At 45.7% G+C, this 17740-nt stretch overlaps 1 protein-coding gene across 1 annotated transcript in view; it reads left to right on the top strand.

Moving 5' to 3' along the window:
* The first annotated feature begins 1845 nt into the window (after window positions 1–1845).
* The window catches only part of ERCC3 (ERCC excision repair 3, TFIIH core complex helicase subunit), a 31490-nt gene continuing 15595 nt past the window's right edge, over window positions 1846–17740 (top strand). The window contains exons 1-9 of the mRNA XM_069463472.1: window positions 1846–1922; window positions 2239–2444; window positions 3109–3345; window positions 5034–5083; window positions 5502–5637; window positions 5821–5985; window positions 6460–6664; window positions 8256–8570; window positions 13619–13803. Of these exons, the coding sequence (XP_069319573.1) occupies window positions 1895–1922; window positions 2239–2444; window positions 3109–3345; window positions 5034–5083; window positions 5502–5637; window positions 5821–5985; window positions 6460–6664; window positions 8256–8570; window positions 13619–13803 (1527 nt within the window). The 5' untranslated portion in view covers window positions 1846–1894. The remainder of the gene's footprint in view (window positions 1923–2238; window positions 2445–3108; window positions 3346–5033; window positions 5084–5501; window positions 5638–5820; window positions 5986–6459; window positions 6665–8255; window positions 8571–13618; window positions 13804–17740) is intronic.

The following is a 17740-nucleotide window of genomic DNA, read 5'->3' as shown; positions in this document are numbered from 1 at the left end:
CTAATAGGCCATTGCTATGGATTGAATTGCATCCTTCCCAAAATTCATGTGTTAAGCCCTGACCCCCAATGTGACTATTTGAAGATAGGGCCTGTGAAGAGATAACAAAGTATAAAAGGACAAAAGGGGTCCTAATCCAACAGCGCTAGTGTCCTTACGAAAAGAGGAAGAGACACTGGAGTTATCTCTATGCCTTGTAAGGACACAGCAAGAAGGTGGCCATCTGCAAGCTAAGATGTGGGCCCTCACCAGGAACTGAACCCTACTGGACCTTATTCTTGGATTTCCTAGCCTCCAGAACGGTGAGAAAATAAATGTATGTTGTTTAAGCCATGCAGTTTGTGGTATTTTGTTATGGCAGACTAATACAGCCACTCCCACTCAATATGTCCAAAACCATTCTCCAAACCTGTACCTTCCCCAAGTACATTATCATTTTTGAAGTTGCTCAAGCCAAAAATCTTGGAGTTATCCTTTACTGCTCTCTTTCACTGCCCATATCAAGTCAGCCAGCAAATCCCATCTACTCTACCTACAAAATCGATAAAGAATTGAACCACTTTTCATCACCTTTACCCCTACCACCCTGGTAAAGCCAGCCAGTTTCTCAACTGGACTGCTGCAGTAGCTGCCCTTGGCCTTGTAAAGTCTATCTTCAAAAGAGCAGCTAGTGTAATCTTTTAATACTAAATCAGATTGTCATTTTTTCTGCTCAAAACCCTCCTGGGGTTTCTCATTTCGTAATAAAACCCAAAGTTTTTGTCATTACCTACAAGACTTTCCATCAGCAGTTCTCAACCTTGAGCATCAGAATCATCTGGAGAGCAAGGTTGTTGGCCCCACCTTCAGGTTTTTTTTTTTTGTTTTGTTTTTTTTTTTTTTTGTTCAATTGGTCTGGGATGCCACCAGACACGTTGCATTTGCCTTTATAACCCGTTTTAACTGGTTTCCATGTTATGTTTTTGCGGCCTGGAGACCCCGCTTTGAGAACCAGTGTTTAGCTTGCACTGCAGCGCGCCCCTCCCCCCAAGCCACACTGCCGCCCTGTTTCTAATTAAATGCAAACGTGTGTGGATCTCACTTTTGTGCGCTCTGCACTGCTCCTGCCTTGGTATTTATAAAGGACATTGTTTCACTTTCCTGAGATCTTTGCTCAGATGACACCATTTCAGGACGTATTCAGGGACCACTCTATTTAGAATGGCACTGCCAGTGACTCTGAGCCCCCGTTGATTCTTCCTCAGAGCACTGAACGCTACATTTATTTGTTTATTGCCCATCGCTCCGTTAGAATTCAAGTTCCAGCCGGGCGCCGTGGCTCAGTGAACCTGTAATCCTAGCACTCTGGGAGACCGAGGTGGGAGGATCGCTTGAGGCCAGGAGTTCGAGACCAGCCTGAGCAAGAGCGAGACCCCATCTCTACTAAAAATAGAAAGAAATGATCTGGCCAACTAAAATATATAGAAAAGTTAGCCGGGCGTGGTGGCGCATGCCTGTAGTCCCAGCTACCCGGGAGGCTGAGGCAGGAGGATCGCTTAAGCCCAGGAGTTTGAGGTTGCTGTGAGCTAGGCTGACGCCACGGCACTCACTCTAGCCCGGGCAACAGAGTGAGACTCTGTCAAAAAAAAAAAAAAAAAGTTCCAGAAGGACTATGCCTTTAATTTGTTCACTGCTCAGGTGCTCGATAAATACAGTATTTCACTGAAATTCTGGAGGAATGAATGGAGAAGAGGGCCCGGAGAAGGCTCATACCACGTGGCCCGGCGCCCGGAGGCGGGACTTCCTCTGTGGACGCCGAAAGAGCTTCCTGTGTGAGCCGGAAGTTCCTGTGAGAGCCGGCGCTGCGCTGAGGCCTCGGCGTCCGCTGTGCGCGCTGCCTGCTGCCGCAGCTGCCATGGGCAAGAGAGACAGGGCCGACCGCGGTGAGACGTGGCGCGAGCACGCCCGGGCTTCCCTGCACTCGCCGCTCTGTGGCAGAGCTGCTCCGGGCTTCTCGGCGGCGGCCGACCCGCAGGCCCTCCCGCGAGCACGCGGGGCCCCGCTGTTGGGGGGAGATGCCGAAGCTGGGCGCAGCCCGGCGAACTAGGCTGGGTAGGAGGCGGTTGAGGGACGCGATGCCCGCGGGATGCGGGAGGCGCTTGGCTAGGACCTAGTTCATGGCGCGGGTGGAATGTCGCCAGGCAGTGCGGAGGGAATCCTGGGCACCTGCTGGCCTCACTTCTGTGTCGGTGTCTGCAGACAAGAAGAAGTCCAAGAAGCGGCACTACGAGGATGAGGAAGAAGATGAAGACGACGCCCCTGGGAACGACTCTCAGGAAGCGGTTCCCTCGGCGGCCGGGAAGCAGGTGGATGAGTCCGGCACCAAAGTGGATGAATATGGAGCCAAGGACTACAGGGTGCAGATGCCTCTGAAGGACGACCACACCTCCAGGCCCCTGTGGGTGGTAAGTGCGCCCTTAGCCAGGACAGGGCCTGAGCGTTCGTGGAGTGGCAGCTACACCTTGGGCATTCCCAAAGCCAAATTTGAAATGTGGGACACTCCCCCTCACACTGGAAGAGACAGCTTTCATCCAACACGTTTGAACAGCCAGAGGTAGGAATGAGCGGCTAGCACACATGTGCGGGCCAGACCTGAGCTTCTAACGTCTGTATTTACTTTCCCTCCCTTTCTAGCCCTACCCCATGTTAGGAGGTACTTTTAGTCTGCCCAATAAATAGTATTTATCATGTAACAAATTATTTTCCCATTTTTTTGAAATTAAGGGGAGACATCTTGGTAGCCAGCCTTTGATCAACTTAAAATCATTAATGTTCTACGTGCAGTTGAAGTGTAGCCAAAGGGTTACTTGAGGATAGGCAGTATGGTGGGCTTTCCCTAGGCAAATAGTGGGAAAGAGCTACAGACTTTGGAAACCTTTTTTTCTATTTTTGTCTACTCCTCTGTATCTGATCAAAGTAACAGGCCTCCCAGTTGTCTGAAGAAGGGTTTGCAAAAATATCTCTGGTGTTGGGCGTTTATTCTTTCTTCATAATGGTATGGGCAAGAGTTTAATGTTCTCTGCAACTCATTAATTTCTTTGTTGGTTGTGTCCATTTGGTGTTTGTCAGGCTCCTGATGGCCATATTTTCTTGGAAGCCTTCTCTCCAGTTTACAAATATGCCCAAGACTTCCTGGTGGCTATTGCAGAGCCAGTCTGCCGACCAACCCATGTGCATGAGTACAAACTAACTGCCTACTCCCTGTATGCAGCTGTCAGTGTTGGGCTGCAAACCAGTGACATCACTGAGTACCTCAGGAAGCTCAGCAAGACTGGAGTCCCTGATGGAATTATTCAATTTATTAAGGCAAGTGGGGGCTGAGGCTAACAATTCCGTCTGCCTTGATAGTGTAGTAATAGCTGGGATAGAGGGTACGTGTTGTCAGCCTGTGGCAGCCATGAAAATGTGCCATTCAGCTCTCCTGTAGGGAGCATAATAATTGATTGCCCCAGCTGTTACCCTTCTGGATCCAGTATTGTGTTATGGCTGAGGCCAGTTTCTCCCAGGTTGCTCCCAGCTATGGGTACTAACACGGTGAGGCTACTAATTCAGGCCCATTCTGGCCAGGATTATTTGGGAATGCAGTCCAAAGTAGGTGGTGCTGTGGACTGGACTGTGTTCCTCTCAAATTTATATGTTGAAACCGTAATCTCTAATGTTGCTGTATCTGGAATATGAAAGTAATTGAGACAAAATTCAGTCCTAAGGGTGGGGCCCTGATCCAGTAGGTTACTGTCCTCATAACAAGAGATACTGGAGAGCTTTTTTTCTTTCTCCCTGTCATGTGAATATATGCTGACAAGGTGGAGGTGGCTGTCCACAAGGGAGGCAGAGAACCTTCACCAGAAACCAAATAGGCTGGGACCTTGATTATGGCCTTCTAACGTCTAGAACTCTGAGAAAATAAATTTCTATTGTTTAAGCCACCCAGTCTGTGGTATTTTGTTATGGCAGCCCAAGCTGGCTAATGTGGGTGGTAAACTCCATCTAAGGCTAAATACTTGCATGAGACCAAGAGTCAACAAGTTCCATCAGAGAAAGTCAACAAGAACTAAGAACGTTGAAGTAGAAAGGGTTCCATGTGAACTGCGATTGAACATGCTTGGGTTTCTTCTGAGAGATGGACTACTACCATTTAGAAGAGATGGACAGTAGCTTTCTTTGCCTTTGGCTGATCTAGAGGGAGTCAGATTCAGACCCCCAAATTTGGAGTGACAGAAGAGTACCATAGGTATCCAGTATCATACTGCAGCCAATCCCACAGTAGCTACGGGAGCCACAGGGAGAGTTCTCTTGTGATGTGGAAGGGTGCCCAGGGAGAGAGTCTTGCACCTAGCTGGAATGAGCCGCATCAGCATCATGGCTTTGCCCAGTCTTGACTGGGAGCTACCTGCAGGGATGTAGGTGCTGGTGTGGTGCTGTGATGGGTCAAAGAGACGGCAGTTGGGTGGGCAGCCCCCCAAGGTCTGGTCTGAGTTTCATGGTTACACACAACCTTTGCTGCATTCCTTTCTAAAGATTGTTGGGAACTGGGGAGGATTTAAGCTGTTTCCTCTGCCATGAAGGAACTTACATTCTAGTTGGGGAAATAACATTGGTGATGAGGCCAGGAGGCTTTGCATTTTATTTATGCAGCAATTACTGAGCACATACTGTGTGCTGGGAGCTGTAGTAATAGCTGTGGCAGGGTGAGCCTCCAGATTAGGGTGGAGACTGTGGGAATGGAGAGAGAAGGCAAGAATACAAGGGAAATTTTAAGCATTGTTTCATAAATTAAGCGATGTGCATCAGAATTAGCCAGGCAGAAAACAAAGGCCAATGGAAAAAGCTCAGTGTAGGCAGATCTGATCCCTTTAGGATTTCAGGTTGGCTTTTCCTAAAGTGAAATGAACTCTTCACTTGGTTGGTAGGGGTAAGATGTGACCTGTATGAACGTGTTCTGAGGGAGCTGCTCATTGCTCATTTTGCCTGTTTGGTATTGTCTCTATTTGTAGTTGTGTACTGTCAGCTATGGAAAAGTCAAGCTGGTACTGAAGCACAACAGGTAAGAGATTCCATGACAGGTCTGTCCCAAGGCACTTTCACCCTCTGTACACCAGGTGGAAGACGCTAGTAATGTTTATGGACTGTCTGTACCTCTTTCTCATTACCCTGAAGCACAGATCATTACCCCGAAGAACGAATTTCCAGGAAATTCGTTCACTGGCCAGTGTGTTTCCCGTAGCAGTGGAGCTGGGGCTCAGACTCCTGCTTACTTGATTTCAAGGTGGGACTTTGCCCACAACTCTCAAGTTATACTGTGGCCAGTAACTCATAGCTCTGATTTGATAAAGGGTTGAGGGTAGTGAGAGAGTGGGGAGAGTCAAGAGGATTCTATTTCCAGACTATCTAATGAATGAGTAGTGGAATTGTCTAGAAGTGCTTATCGGTCAGTAGGTACCGTCTTCCTCCCCTGCTTGTAGGTACTTTGTAGAAAGCTCCCACCCTGATGTCATCCAGCATCTCCTCCAGGACCCAGTGATCCGGGAATGCCGCCTGAGGAACTCTGAAGGGGAAGCCACCGAGCTCATCACAGAGACTTTCACAAGCAAATCTGCGGTATGTGGGCTCCTGGGTCACCCTTCGGGGCCGGGCATTTGGGATTTCAGCTCAGGTGTCTTTCATCCAGCACTTGCAACCTGGTAGTCCTGCTGTTTTCTCCCCCTTACAACTTCAACCCTTGCTTGATAACAACGGAATTAAATATGATATGCAAGTCCAGAGCCTACCTTTCTCTTACAGATTTCTAAGACTGCTGAAGGCAGCGGTGGGCCCTCCACTTCCCTAGTGACAGATCCACAGGGTAAATCTGACATTCCTACAGACCTGTTTGACTTTTATGAGCAAATGGACAAGGATGAAGAAGAAGAAGAAGAGACACAGACGGTATCTTTTGAAGTCAAGCAGGTCAGAGAACGTCCCCTCCTGGTTCCTTCACTAAACCTGTGTCAGAAGTCGGTCCAGCCCTGTGTCAGCTCTGCCTGTAATCTGTGTGCGAGGAAGGGGTCCCTGTCAATTCTTGAGTTGCTTTCTCCTTTTTGGTGTTGGTGGGCCAGGCATGGCATCATTTCTCCTGACGGAGCTGGATCCAAGTGTCCTCCTCCTCAGGCTGGTAGGCTGGTCTTCACAAGCTCCCGAGGAGATGTGAGAAACAGTGGCAGAGGGTCGGTTTGGCTGCTGATTAGATTTCATTATGACAGTGTTGTTAGTTTGGGTTGCTTTTCTATGCTTTAACCCAGTTGTTACCGAGCATTATCTAAAATTGTGGAAGTCTAGATAAAATGCCATTTTTTTGACAATTGGGCCCATTGGAATATGTGGTGGTTTTGAGCATGCTTTGGGGGTAATAAGATTTTAAAAACCTGCCTGCTCACTCCCCAGGAAATGATTGAGGAGCTCCAGAAACGTTGCATCCACTTGGAATACCCTCTGCTGGCAGAATATGACTTCCGGAATGATTCTGTCAATCCTGATATCAACATTGACCTGAAACCCACAGCTGTTCTCAGACCCTATCAGGAGAAGAGCTTGCGGAAGATGTTTGGGAATGGGCGTGCACGTTCGGGGGTCATTGTTCTTCCTTGTGGTAAGTGATAACATGAAGGAAGAAGGTGGCCAGGCTGCTCTGTCTGGATCTGCCAGCTGCTTCCCGTTTGCTTTCTGCACCTTTCCCTAAATCACACCTTGCCAGGAAATAGCCAAGGTCGGACGACCCCCCACCCCCACCCCATTCATGACATGACAAATACTTATTGAGTGTTTGCTGTGTGTGGGGCCCTGGCCTAGGCACTAGGGGTATAGTGGTGGCAAGAACAGCACTCCTGACCTCATGGAGCTCATTCCACTGGGGTAGAGATGGATGGTAAGCGGATTGACTAAAGAATGTCTAAAATCTTGGGTGGTGATGGAGTCGGTGAAGAAAAATAGACCAGGTGAGGGGTGAGACTGTGCAGATGGCAAGGGTCTGTTTTATGTAGTGGGTAGGTTCTTGTTCTTGAAATCAGTCTTGGGAGTTGTGTATTTGGAGACACCCTAATACAGAAACTTTCCTTGTTTCTGGACGGCTTATGCTGGTGTGCAAGTTTAAGAAAAGGTGGTAGCAACTCCTTGGCACCTGTCTGACCTCACTTGTCTTCAGTAATGTCAGATCCTGGCCTAGGTTCTCAGCCAGAAGCCATGACAGACTCGCCTGGGGCCCCCACCCTTGATTTACAGAGGCAAAGTCTCCAGGGGAGAGGAGGTTCTCCCTTCCTTTTTTCTTTTTTTTTTTTTTTTTTTTGAGACAAAGTCTCACTCTCTTGCCTGGGCTAGGGTGCCATGGCATCAGCCTAGCTCACAGCAACCTCAAACTCCTGGGCTCAAGCGATCCTTCTATCTCAGCCTCTAAGAGTAGCTGGGACTACAGGCATGCGCCACCAGGCCTGGCTAATTTTTCTATTTTTAGTAGAGACGGGGTTTCCCTCTTGCTCAGGCTGGTCTCAGACTCTTGACGTCAAGCGATCTTCTGGCCTTGGCCTCCCAGAGTGCTAGGATTACAGGCGAGAGCCACCGCGCCCAGTGAAGGAGGTTCTTTTTTTCAAAGCTCCATGGGTTATTTTAATGGTAAAATAAGAATTTCTGTTTAAAAGAATATCTTGATTTTTATCTTGATCTTCAGATGGTGATGGTAGTAAACTCAGAAGCACCTGGAATTTCATCTCCTCTGTCTTTTCCAGTGACATGCACACTTAGTGGATTGCTGCATTCTCGGCCGTTTGCTATTTGAGGATAATAGTGGTGTGGGGCTCTGGGGTAGGCACGCTGTGCCCCAGCAGCATCACTGTCCTATGGCCTTTGGCAAGGTGCTCCTCAGCTTTAGTTTTTGCCATCTTTAAAATGGCAATGACAGGAGTATCTTTTCTCACTGGCTTGTTTTGAGATTTTCGCATCTAAATGAGATGCGTGTGAAGTGTTGGAGGAGTACCCGCCACCTACTGGTTCTCACGTGTGTGTAAAATGGGCCATCTCCTCCTTACAAAGAAGAAAATAGACTGGAGCACTAAGTGCCTCGTAGGTGTCAGCTGTAAGGACCATTATAAGACATTTTCCTAGATTCCTATGCTAATGACTCATTCTGCCTGTCCCTGTCCTTTGTTTCAACCTGGCCTTCGGTAGAATCACCCTCTGGTTTCTTGTAGGTGCTGGGAAGTCCCTGGTCGGTGTGACTGCTGCATGCACTGTCAGGAAGCGCTGTCTGGTGTTGGGCAACTCGGCGGTGTCTGTGGAACAGTGGAAAGCCCAATTCAAGATGTGGTCCACCATCGATGACAGCCAGATCTGCCGCTTCACCTCTGACGCCAAGGATAAGCCCATAGGCTGCTCTATTGCCATTAGCACCTACTCCATGCTGGGCCACACCACCAAAAGGTCCTGGGAGGCTGAGCGAGTCATGGAGTGGCTCAAAACCCAGGAGTGGGGCCTCATGATCCTGGATGAAGTGCACACCATACCAGGTAAGCAGGCTGAAGCTGAGCTCTCCACTAGTTGTACAGGTGAAAATTGATTTCCAGTTGTTGGGTTAGGGGAGGGACTGCTGTGTAGTCCACCCAGCTGGCTAGTAACGCTATTAAATAGTTTTGCTGGGCAAAGCTTTTAAATAATTTTTAAGTGTGGAGTAGGGATGGGGGTGTATTCAGTGACAACTTCCCTAATCACTGACTCAGAGTGGTCAGTAAGACAGTGATACTTCCTTCCTTCATGTTTCTTACTGTTGCAGCCCAATTTGCCCGTAACCCATTTTATATGGTCCTGTGAAAACTGGGCTAGGAGCACTGAAAAGCCCTTGCAGTAGTGGTGTTGTGTTTTATTTAAAGGCTAAAGTATTGGTCTTTAGTCAATATGTAATAAAAACCCGATTTCTCCAAGTATTGCAGGCAAACTCTTCTTTTTAGCAGCTTTATTTAACTTATATACCATAAAATCACCCATTATAAGTGTACAATCCAGTGAGTTTTAATAAATTTATGGAGTTGTGCAACCATCACCATGATCCTGTTTTAGAACATCTCCCTCAGACCCATTTGCAGTCAATCCCTGTTTTTCTCTGTAGCCTCAATCAACCACTGAACTGCTTTCTGTCTCTATAGATCTGCCTTTTCTGGAAATTTCATATAAACAGAATCATGCAATATATATTTTCTTATGTCTGGCTTCTTCCTTTGCATAATGGTTCCTCCATGTCGTAGCATTTATCAGTAGTTTGTTTCTTTTATTGTTGCATGATATTCTAAGGAAACCTTTCTTGATAAAAACAGATTAAGGGATTAAGATGAACAGTTTAAGATAAATTAAGTCTAAAATAGAGTTTACTCTGAATAAAATTAAATCTGAGTCATTTTCACATACAGCTTTCAAAATGCTGTCAAAATGGCCCCAGCGTCTGGTTCTTTCCATGTAATCCGAGCTCCTCCAGCACCTGTGGGTTTCTGAAGATGCCTAGAGATGTTTACAGCTGGCTAGGTAGGGATCAGGGGTCTTTCTGGTGGAAGCCACAAGACAGAGGCCCTGTGGTGGGAAGGTACTTGGAACGTTCGGATGACACTGGATGGCTGCGCAGCCAGAGAAGAGGAGGAAGAGTAGTCAAGTCTGAGGAAGGATGGAGATATTGGGGTAGCTCTCTGGGGCCTTGCAGGCTATAGTAAGGAGTTTTGCTTGTACTCTGAGTGAATGGGAAGCCATCTAAGGGATTTGAGCAAAGAGATGAGTTTGTGGAATCCCAATAAGAGGTGTGAGCCAGTGAGAATGAAGTAAGGGTGAAGGTATCATTGGACTCTGGGTATCTATCTTTTTTTTTTTTTTTTTTTGAGACAGAGTCTCACTCTGTTGCCCGGACTAGAGAGCCATGGCGTCCGCCTAGCTCACAGCAACCTCAAACTCTTGGGCTCAAGCGATCCTACTGCCTCAGCCTCCCGAGTAGCTGGGACTACAGGCATGTGCCACCATGCCCGGCTAATTTTTTTTCTATGTATATTTTTAGCTGTCCAGATAATTTCTTTCTATTTTTAGTAGAGACGGGGTCTCGCTCTTGCTCAGGCTGGTGTCAAACTCCTGACCTCCAGTGATCCTCCCGCCTCGGCCTCCCAGAGTGCTAGGATTACAGGTGTGAGCCACCTCGCCCGGCCCTTGGTATCTATCTTATGAAGCTTCAGCTGACAGGTTGGATGTGGGATGAGAGAAAGAAATCCAGGATGACACTGAGCTTTTTGGCTTGAACAAAGGGAGGATGGAGTAGGCATTAATTGCAATAGGGAAAGCTGTCAAAGGAGCAGGTCTGGAGGGTTACGATCAGGAGCTAGGTTTTAGACATGTAGATTGGAGTTGCCTGTTAGACATTCAGACAATGGCAAAATGTTGGAAAATGGGCAAAAGAAATTAATAGATATTTCTCCAAAAGAGGATATACAGATGCCAAATAAGCACTTGAAGAGGGGTTCATCGTCATTGGTCATCAGGGAAATGCAAATTTAAACTACCACAAGATGCTCCTATATGCCTGTTAGAGGCTTAAATAAAAAATACTGACATCAGTGCTGATGAGGTCAGAGAGCAGCTGGAACTTTCACACATTGCTGGAGGGATCGCAGAGTGCATGGTCACTCTGGAAAACAGTTTGTCAGTTTATTATAAGATTACTGGATGACCCTTCAGTCCCACTCCTGGGCTCCTGTCCTAGATAAATGAAAATAGGCTAACACAAAAACCTGAACATGAATGTTTATAGAAGCTCTGTTCATAATCTTCAAAACTCAAATGCCCATCAGTGGGTATTTGAATAAACAAACTGTGGTCCACCCATACACTGGAACACCACTCAGCAGTAAAAAGGAACAGACTGTGGATGCGTGCAGCTACTTGGGTGAATCTCAGAGGCATGTTGCTGAGTGAAAGAAGCCGGTCTCAAGAGGTTCCATAGTGTATGACTTGATTTATATGACATTCTGGAAAAGACAATGACAATATACTGCTGGCCCCACAGAATAGTGGTTACCGGGGTGGAGGCTAGCGAGGCATGACTGTAAAGGGAGAGTGTGGGGAGTTTTTTGATGTGATGGGTAGGTCTGTACCCTGATTATGGTGATGCCTACACAAATGTATTCAGATTAAAATTCATAGAAATCACTCTCCCCCAAAATGTCAGTTTTACTGCAATAATTTAAAAACTAAACTGAAAAAAAGATTAAAGGAAGGGTGGGTATTGAGTCTGTTAGGATTGAAAATTAATGATACAGAGGATCACTGCCTACAAATGAGTTTAATTGCTTTGTAGCAGTTTAGTTGGAGGCTGTGTTTGAAGCTTGGGCGGGCTTGAGGCTTTCTGCTCTATTCTACATTTGGTATATGTTGATTTCTTTAACCTGTGCTCTGGGTCCCAGCGGGTGGCAGCCAGCACACACTTGGGATTGATTATCTGATGACAAGGACACAAAGGTACACCCTGCACCATTCCTGATTATGACGTGTGCGTGTGTGTGTGTGTGTGTGTATGTCTGTGTGTATGTTTTTCTCTTGTCTGGCTCACTGGATCAGTTTGTCTGTGGTTGGGTTGAACCAGCTTGCCCTAAGCAATTTTGAGTTTGAGCTTAAGCTCCATGACCTGGCCATGCTTACTGGCCCAGAGAGAAAATAAGGAAATGCTAGTCAATCAGAGTAAGTTTCCTGCCTGCTCGACGTCTACCACGCTGGGTTAGGTAGAATGATCCATCTTAGAGAGTTATCTCAAAAGGTAAAGACTGCTGTGCTCTTGTATAGATCTTTCAAAAGGAACTCTGTTAGGTCTTTTATTAATAAGAAATTTGTATTACTGTACTTGCATATATTAAGTGCTTCCTGTGTATTGGGCATTGTGCCAGTTTCATCATTTCAACAGGTATTTATTGAGAAACTACCAAGTCCAAGTACTGTGATTGGCACTGGAGACAAAGTGGGAGGGACAGTAAAATGATATACAAATAAATGTCAAATGACAGCCATGACATAATGTTGAGTGACACAAGTATGTACTGTGATTTCATTTATATGAAGTTCAAAAAGGGGCAGACTCCTCTCTCTGATGGCAGAAGTCAGAGTAGTGGTTCTCTCGGGAGAGTAGTGCTGGTCATTGGTAGGAGGGGTCAGGGAGAGACCTCTGGATGCCAAAACGCTCCACATCCTAATCTGGGTGGCTCTGTAGGTGTGTGCCTGTGGAAAAGTGTATTCAGCCATACACTGCACTGTATGTGAGTTACTCGCCTGTGACAGCTGTTGCAGCTGTAGGAGAAGGTAATAGAAGGATATGACTGGTTTGCAGGGAAGTCGCCGGTGTCCAGGCAGGGTCTTGCCTCATCCTTCCCTTGGGTCAATGTGCTGCCTCCCTGGGGCTCCCATTAGTTTGGCTACCATGTCCCTCTAACATGGGGGGCCTGGTCTGTGCTCCTTGGCTATTGTTTTTTGGAATCGGCACAGTCTTTCCTTGGAGATAATTCTGACACTGGTTTTGTTTGTTTTGTGTGTTGTGTTTTTTTGTCTGTGTTTGCACATGGTGTGTGTGCCAGCTGTTAAGCTTCAGTATGTGTAACTGTAAAAACTACACATATACTTAGCATTAGATAACCCTCTGTTATTTTAACGTTCTTAACGTTTTTGATTTGTGTTTTGCTGCATTCTGGCTTCTTTTTCCTTAGATTGTTACGTCTGTTTATTTGCTGAAGTATCATTAGCCCTACCTTTAATTATTTTGTAAGATGAGCATGACTTAAACATCTCAACCTTCCTTTGGAGCATTAGAATTTTTAAAAGGTGAGCCCATGGAAACCTATATGTTAGGTCTTTTAAAATGAACCTTCATCCCATTTATGTGTTTATTTTATTTGATAAATCAGAAAGAAATGTATTAATAACATTCAAAAGAAAGGAAGAAGAAGGAAGTTGCTGGTTTACCAAAGTGAATGTAGTTGGTAAGTTTGGAGAGGGGAGTTTGCTGAAGTGGGCAGGGCTTCTTGGGGCAGAATGTGCCTGCGATTTCATCTCTCCCTTGGGCTGGGCTTTCTCCCTGGTTTCTGGGAAGATGGTAGAAAGTTGAGCAGAGCTGGCTGTTTTCATTTCTCTCTCCCCCCAGGTCCCCAGCTACCCCAGCTATCTTTTCTGTACCTGGGTACAAGTTTCAGGGTGAATAAAATGTGTGCGTAATTTAGAGCTTAATGGTATCATAAACGTTGTAGATCATGTTTCAAATTGCCATCTGTGCTGTGCTGATAACCTAGCTGTCGTGAGGGCAATGCTGTGGTTCTCTAATTGGAGCTTCCTCAAAGTCATTTCTCCTTCTTTTTCTCCTTTTTGTTGTCTTTTGTACAGGTCTAAAAGTGATGACGAAGTGTTCTCACCTAGCCATTTTTGTCTAGAGCCAGGTTCCCATGGTCCCGAAACCCAGGGGGTATCCCCTGTGGTGTCACAAGGCATTTTAAAATGCCCTGGTACTTGAGCATTTTAAACAGTGACAAAGTGAATGCTCCCATTATTTCCACAGCCAAGATGTTCCGACGGGTGCTGACCATCGTGCAGGCCCACTGCAAGCTGGGTTTGACTGCAACCCTAGTCCGGGAAGATGACAAAATAGTGGACTTAAATTTTCTGATTGGGCCTAAGCTGTACGAAGCCAACTGGATGGAGCTGCAGAACAACGGCTACATCGCCAAAGTGCAGTGTGCTGAGGTACCTGGGCTCAAGCTGGGTGGCTGTCTGAGGGAGGGACTCCTCCCTTGGACAAAGGGAAATGATCAGGTTGATTCCTTGTGGGCAGATACACAGGTCAGGGCCCGGCTAACCTGCTGCTACCTCATGCAATGCCCTTAGTCACCCTGTGAGGGGGACAGTATTATACCCACTTCACAGATGAGCAGAGCAAAATCCCTCGTGCCAGATCTCAGTCGGTGGTAAAGATGCTAATCCAGGCCACTGGGTCCAAAGTCCATGCTCCTCCTCCTTGCTGTGAGTGAACTCCTTGGGCGCTTCCTGCCCCCACCCCACCCTAAGGGAATTCTGGGGGGTTCTGCATGGGCAACCTCCTAGGCCACTCCCAGTGTGAAGCCTATTGGTTTTGATACCCCAAGAAGGCAGGCTGTGACCTTGATCATTTTCTTTCTAGCACACATTCTCCATACGGTTCTATAATGAATACCTGCACAAGTGTATGCTAAAAATCCATGTTCAGAGGTTAATCTCAGATGAACAACAACAATTCTTTCCACCACCTTAAAATGACTATCACTCAGTGGCTAGAATAGGGTGCCTCTGTCCTGAGGTGGTGAAAAGGGACCTCTTAGATGAAGGTAAGTGAGAGGAACCTGTGCAGATGGACCTGCTCTCTTGAAAAAAGTCCTTACCCTTTGGTTGTATCTGTGTGATCAACACCCATCTTAAGAAACAGCATTGCCAGACCTTTGAGGCCCTCTGCTCCTCTCCAGTTGTGTCTTCCCTGCCTGTCTGGGGTAACCACTATCATGGAACCTATATATGTCATTCTCGTGCTTTTCTTTATTATTTTATCTCCCATTATATTTCCCTAACATATGTTTGCCTGATTTTTTAAAAAAAATTTTACATAAATGGGGATCAGGTTATTTATGTATGTTCTTGTTTGACTTCTGTCTTTTCTCGATGTTTGGATTCCTTGCCTAATGCATTATTCCTTTGATGATGCATGTAGCTGTAGTTTATTCCTTTAGATTGCTGTGTAGTGTTCCATGGTGCAGATATACCACAGTGTGATACGTATAATGGAATACTACCCAGCAGTAAAAGTAAAGTCTTTTCTAATGTTGATAGACATTTAAGTTGCTAAGTGGGCTCCTTTTTTTTTTTTTTTTTTTCTTTTTTTTGTGAGACAGAGTCTTACTCTGTTGCCCAGGCTAGAGTGCCGTGGCGTCAGCCTAGCTCACAGCAACCTCAAACTCCTGGGTTCAGACAGTCCTACTGCCTCAGCCTCCCGAGTAGCTGGGACTACAGGCATGTGCCACCATGCCCAGCTAATTTTTTCTAGATATATTTTTAGTTGTCCAGCTAATTTCTTTCTATTTTTTTTTTTTTTTTAGTAGAGACGGGGTCTCGCTCTTGCTCAGGCTGGTCTCGAACTCCTGAGCTCAAACGATCCGCCCACCTGGGCCTCCCAGAGAGCTAGGATTACAGTCGTGAGCCACCATGCCTGGCCAGTGGCCCTTTTTTAACAGCTTTGTTGGGGTATAATTTACACACCATAAAATTTACATGTTGTAAGTGTACTATTCTATGATGTCAGTAGATGTAAAGAGTCATGCAGCTGTCCCCGCAACCTGGTTTTAGACCATTTCTATCACCCCAGAAAGTTCCCTTGTGCCTGTTTGCAGTGATCCCTGCTTCTACTCCCAGCCCTAGGCAACTACTGATTTATTTTTTGTCTCTACATATTTGGAACTTAGGGTTTTTTTGCTATTATGACATTGTTGCTGCAAATATTTTTGTCCCTAGTTCCTAGGGCCCTTGTGTAAGAGTTTCTCTAAAGCAGTGTGATTCACACTGTTGACTGTGACCCCGCAGTAGGGTGGTGAAATCATTTTAGTGGGTTGTGACCAGTAGTGTATAGAATCTACCAGAATTATAATACTTAGTAAAGGTATGTATTGTTTCATAAAACTGAGTGTGTGTGTGTGTGTGTGTGTGTGCTTGGTTTGTGGTGTAAAGCAGTCCAAGTGTGGAAGCCACTGCCTTGCAGGTGTACCTAGGAACAGCATTGCTGGTGGAAGGGTCTGTGGTGTTCAGTTTCCTGGTCATGTCCTGCTGTTACCGGTAGTCAGGGATAAGCGAGGTTGCACCATGTCTCCTCCAACACCTAATAGTGAATTTTTTATTTTAATTTTTGCTAATCTGATAAGTGTGAAATGATAACCCTTTATAGTCTGAATTTGTATTTTCCTCTTTATTAATGACATGTTTATGGGCCATTTGTGTTTCATATTCTGTGAAATGTAGGGTTTTAAAGACTTTACTGTGAATAAAGAATTGCTTTGGCTGTAAAGAACCAGACACTCTAATAAAATCTCAACAGGGTATCACCCAGAGGGAGCTAGAAAATGTAATAGCAATAACACCTGTGGATTTGAGCTCAGCACAGTGTTTGGCATATACTGATGGCTCATAATTGCACAAGGGTGGCAACGTAAAGAAACTGTGATGGTCACACTGAAGTGGTGCTGGTCACAACCAAAACCTCAGAGCCTGTCAGCACAGGCTTTTTGGTCTGTGCTCGTGCAAAGCTTCCAGAGGATCCTTTGCGTCTGTATACAGCCTTGAGACCTTTGGAACTCACGGCGCTTCAGTATATTTGCTGGAGCTGCCTTTTGCTTATAAGCAGCACCAAGCACAGGATCTAGCATAGAGGGGCCCTTGGGAATATTACTATCATTCTTACCTACATGCTCAGATTACCCCAGATTTGACTAGTGGGACACCCTTCCACGTGGCTCCTGTGTCCATTTGACATGCCATTCTTTGAGCATGTCCTTGCTTTCTGGCAGAGCAAGATTATTTCAGGCTCATCTGGTGCCTTCCCTCCCCTGGCCATGGACTCAGCCATTTCTCCAAGGAACCCTGGGTCCTTTTAGTAAAGAATGGAATTTAAAAACCAAGATCTGGGTGTTAGGTGTGTTCATTACTACTAGGATGTCATTGGTCTGCTAACGCAGGTGAGGACAGAGTGAGAAAGTGTGAGTGTATGTGTGTACATATATGCATGTACATACATCTGTGCCTGTCTTGTCATCTGTCTATAATAAAAAGCATGAGTTTATAGTGATAACTTCAATGTAATCCAATGTCACAGATTTCATTTGAACCTTCCTTCTTTCCGTATTTATAATTCCTTTCTCGGTGAGAAACTTGGCTTCCATTATTCATAATAGAGACTTCCTTATTTGTTTAATCCTAGAATATACATAAAAGAGTTTCAGAATTGCTAACCAATACCACCATGAAAAACAAAAATAGAGTTCAATATCTGGTTACGATTCTTTTTGTCTGTGGCCTGAGGGAATAAAGTCCAAGTACTATATTTCAGCTGTTTAAAAGTTACTTAGTTTGGTTCTTCCACCCCCACTTCTGTATGGTTATGATATTCCTTTGAAATTTAGTTAAGTTCATTTGTTTTTATTTTTATTCCATTTTTGTTCTGCCATCCACCTCCATCCTTGTTGATATTTTATGTTCATCATGATGTGGTTCTGAGAGTCTGAACCATACAAAAGTCTACTTAGGGGAGCATCACTCTTCCCCACCCTCCTACCACTCCCCTCTGAGCCACGCTCTCATCATTTCTGTTGATTCGTCCTGTATTTCTTTTGCACAAATGGGCAGATGGTGTGCATTTTCTTATTTCCCCTTCTTTCCTACACAAAAGGTAGCATACTGTAGACACTCTTGTGCACTTTGCTTTTTTCACTTAACAACAAATCTTGGAAATCACTCCATAGCATTTCATAGAGGTCTTTCTCACTCTTCTTTACAGCTGCAGTGTATGCCATTGTGCGGCCATACCATGGTTTATACAACCTCCCTCCTGTGTTTGTGCATTTAGATGTCCAGCATTTTGCGATTATAAACAAGCCTGGAGTGAATCGCC

The sequence above is a fragment of the Eulemur rufifrons genome, chromosome 1 (assembly GCF_041146395.1).
Source record: "Eulemur rufifrons isolate Redbay chromosome 1, OSU_ERuf_1, whole genome shotgun sequence".
Taxonomy (NCBI): Eukaryota; Metazoa; Chordata; class Mammalia; order Primates; family Lemuridae; genus Eulemur; species Eulemur rufifrons.
The sequence above is the reverse complement of the archived record's forward strand: the minus strand, read 5'-3'. Positions and strand labels throughout refer to the sequence as shown.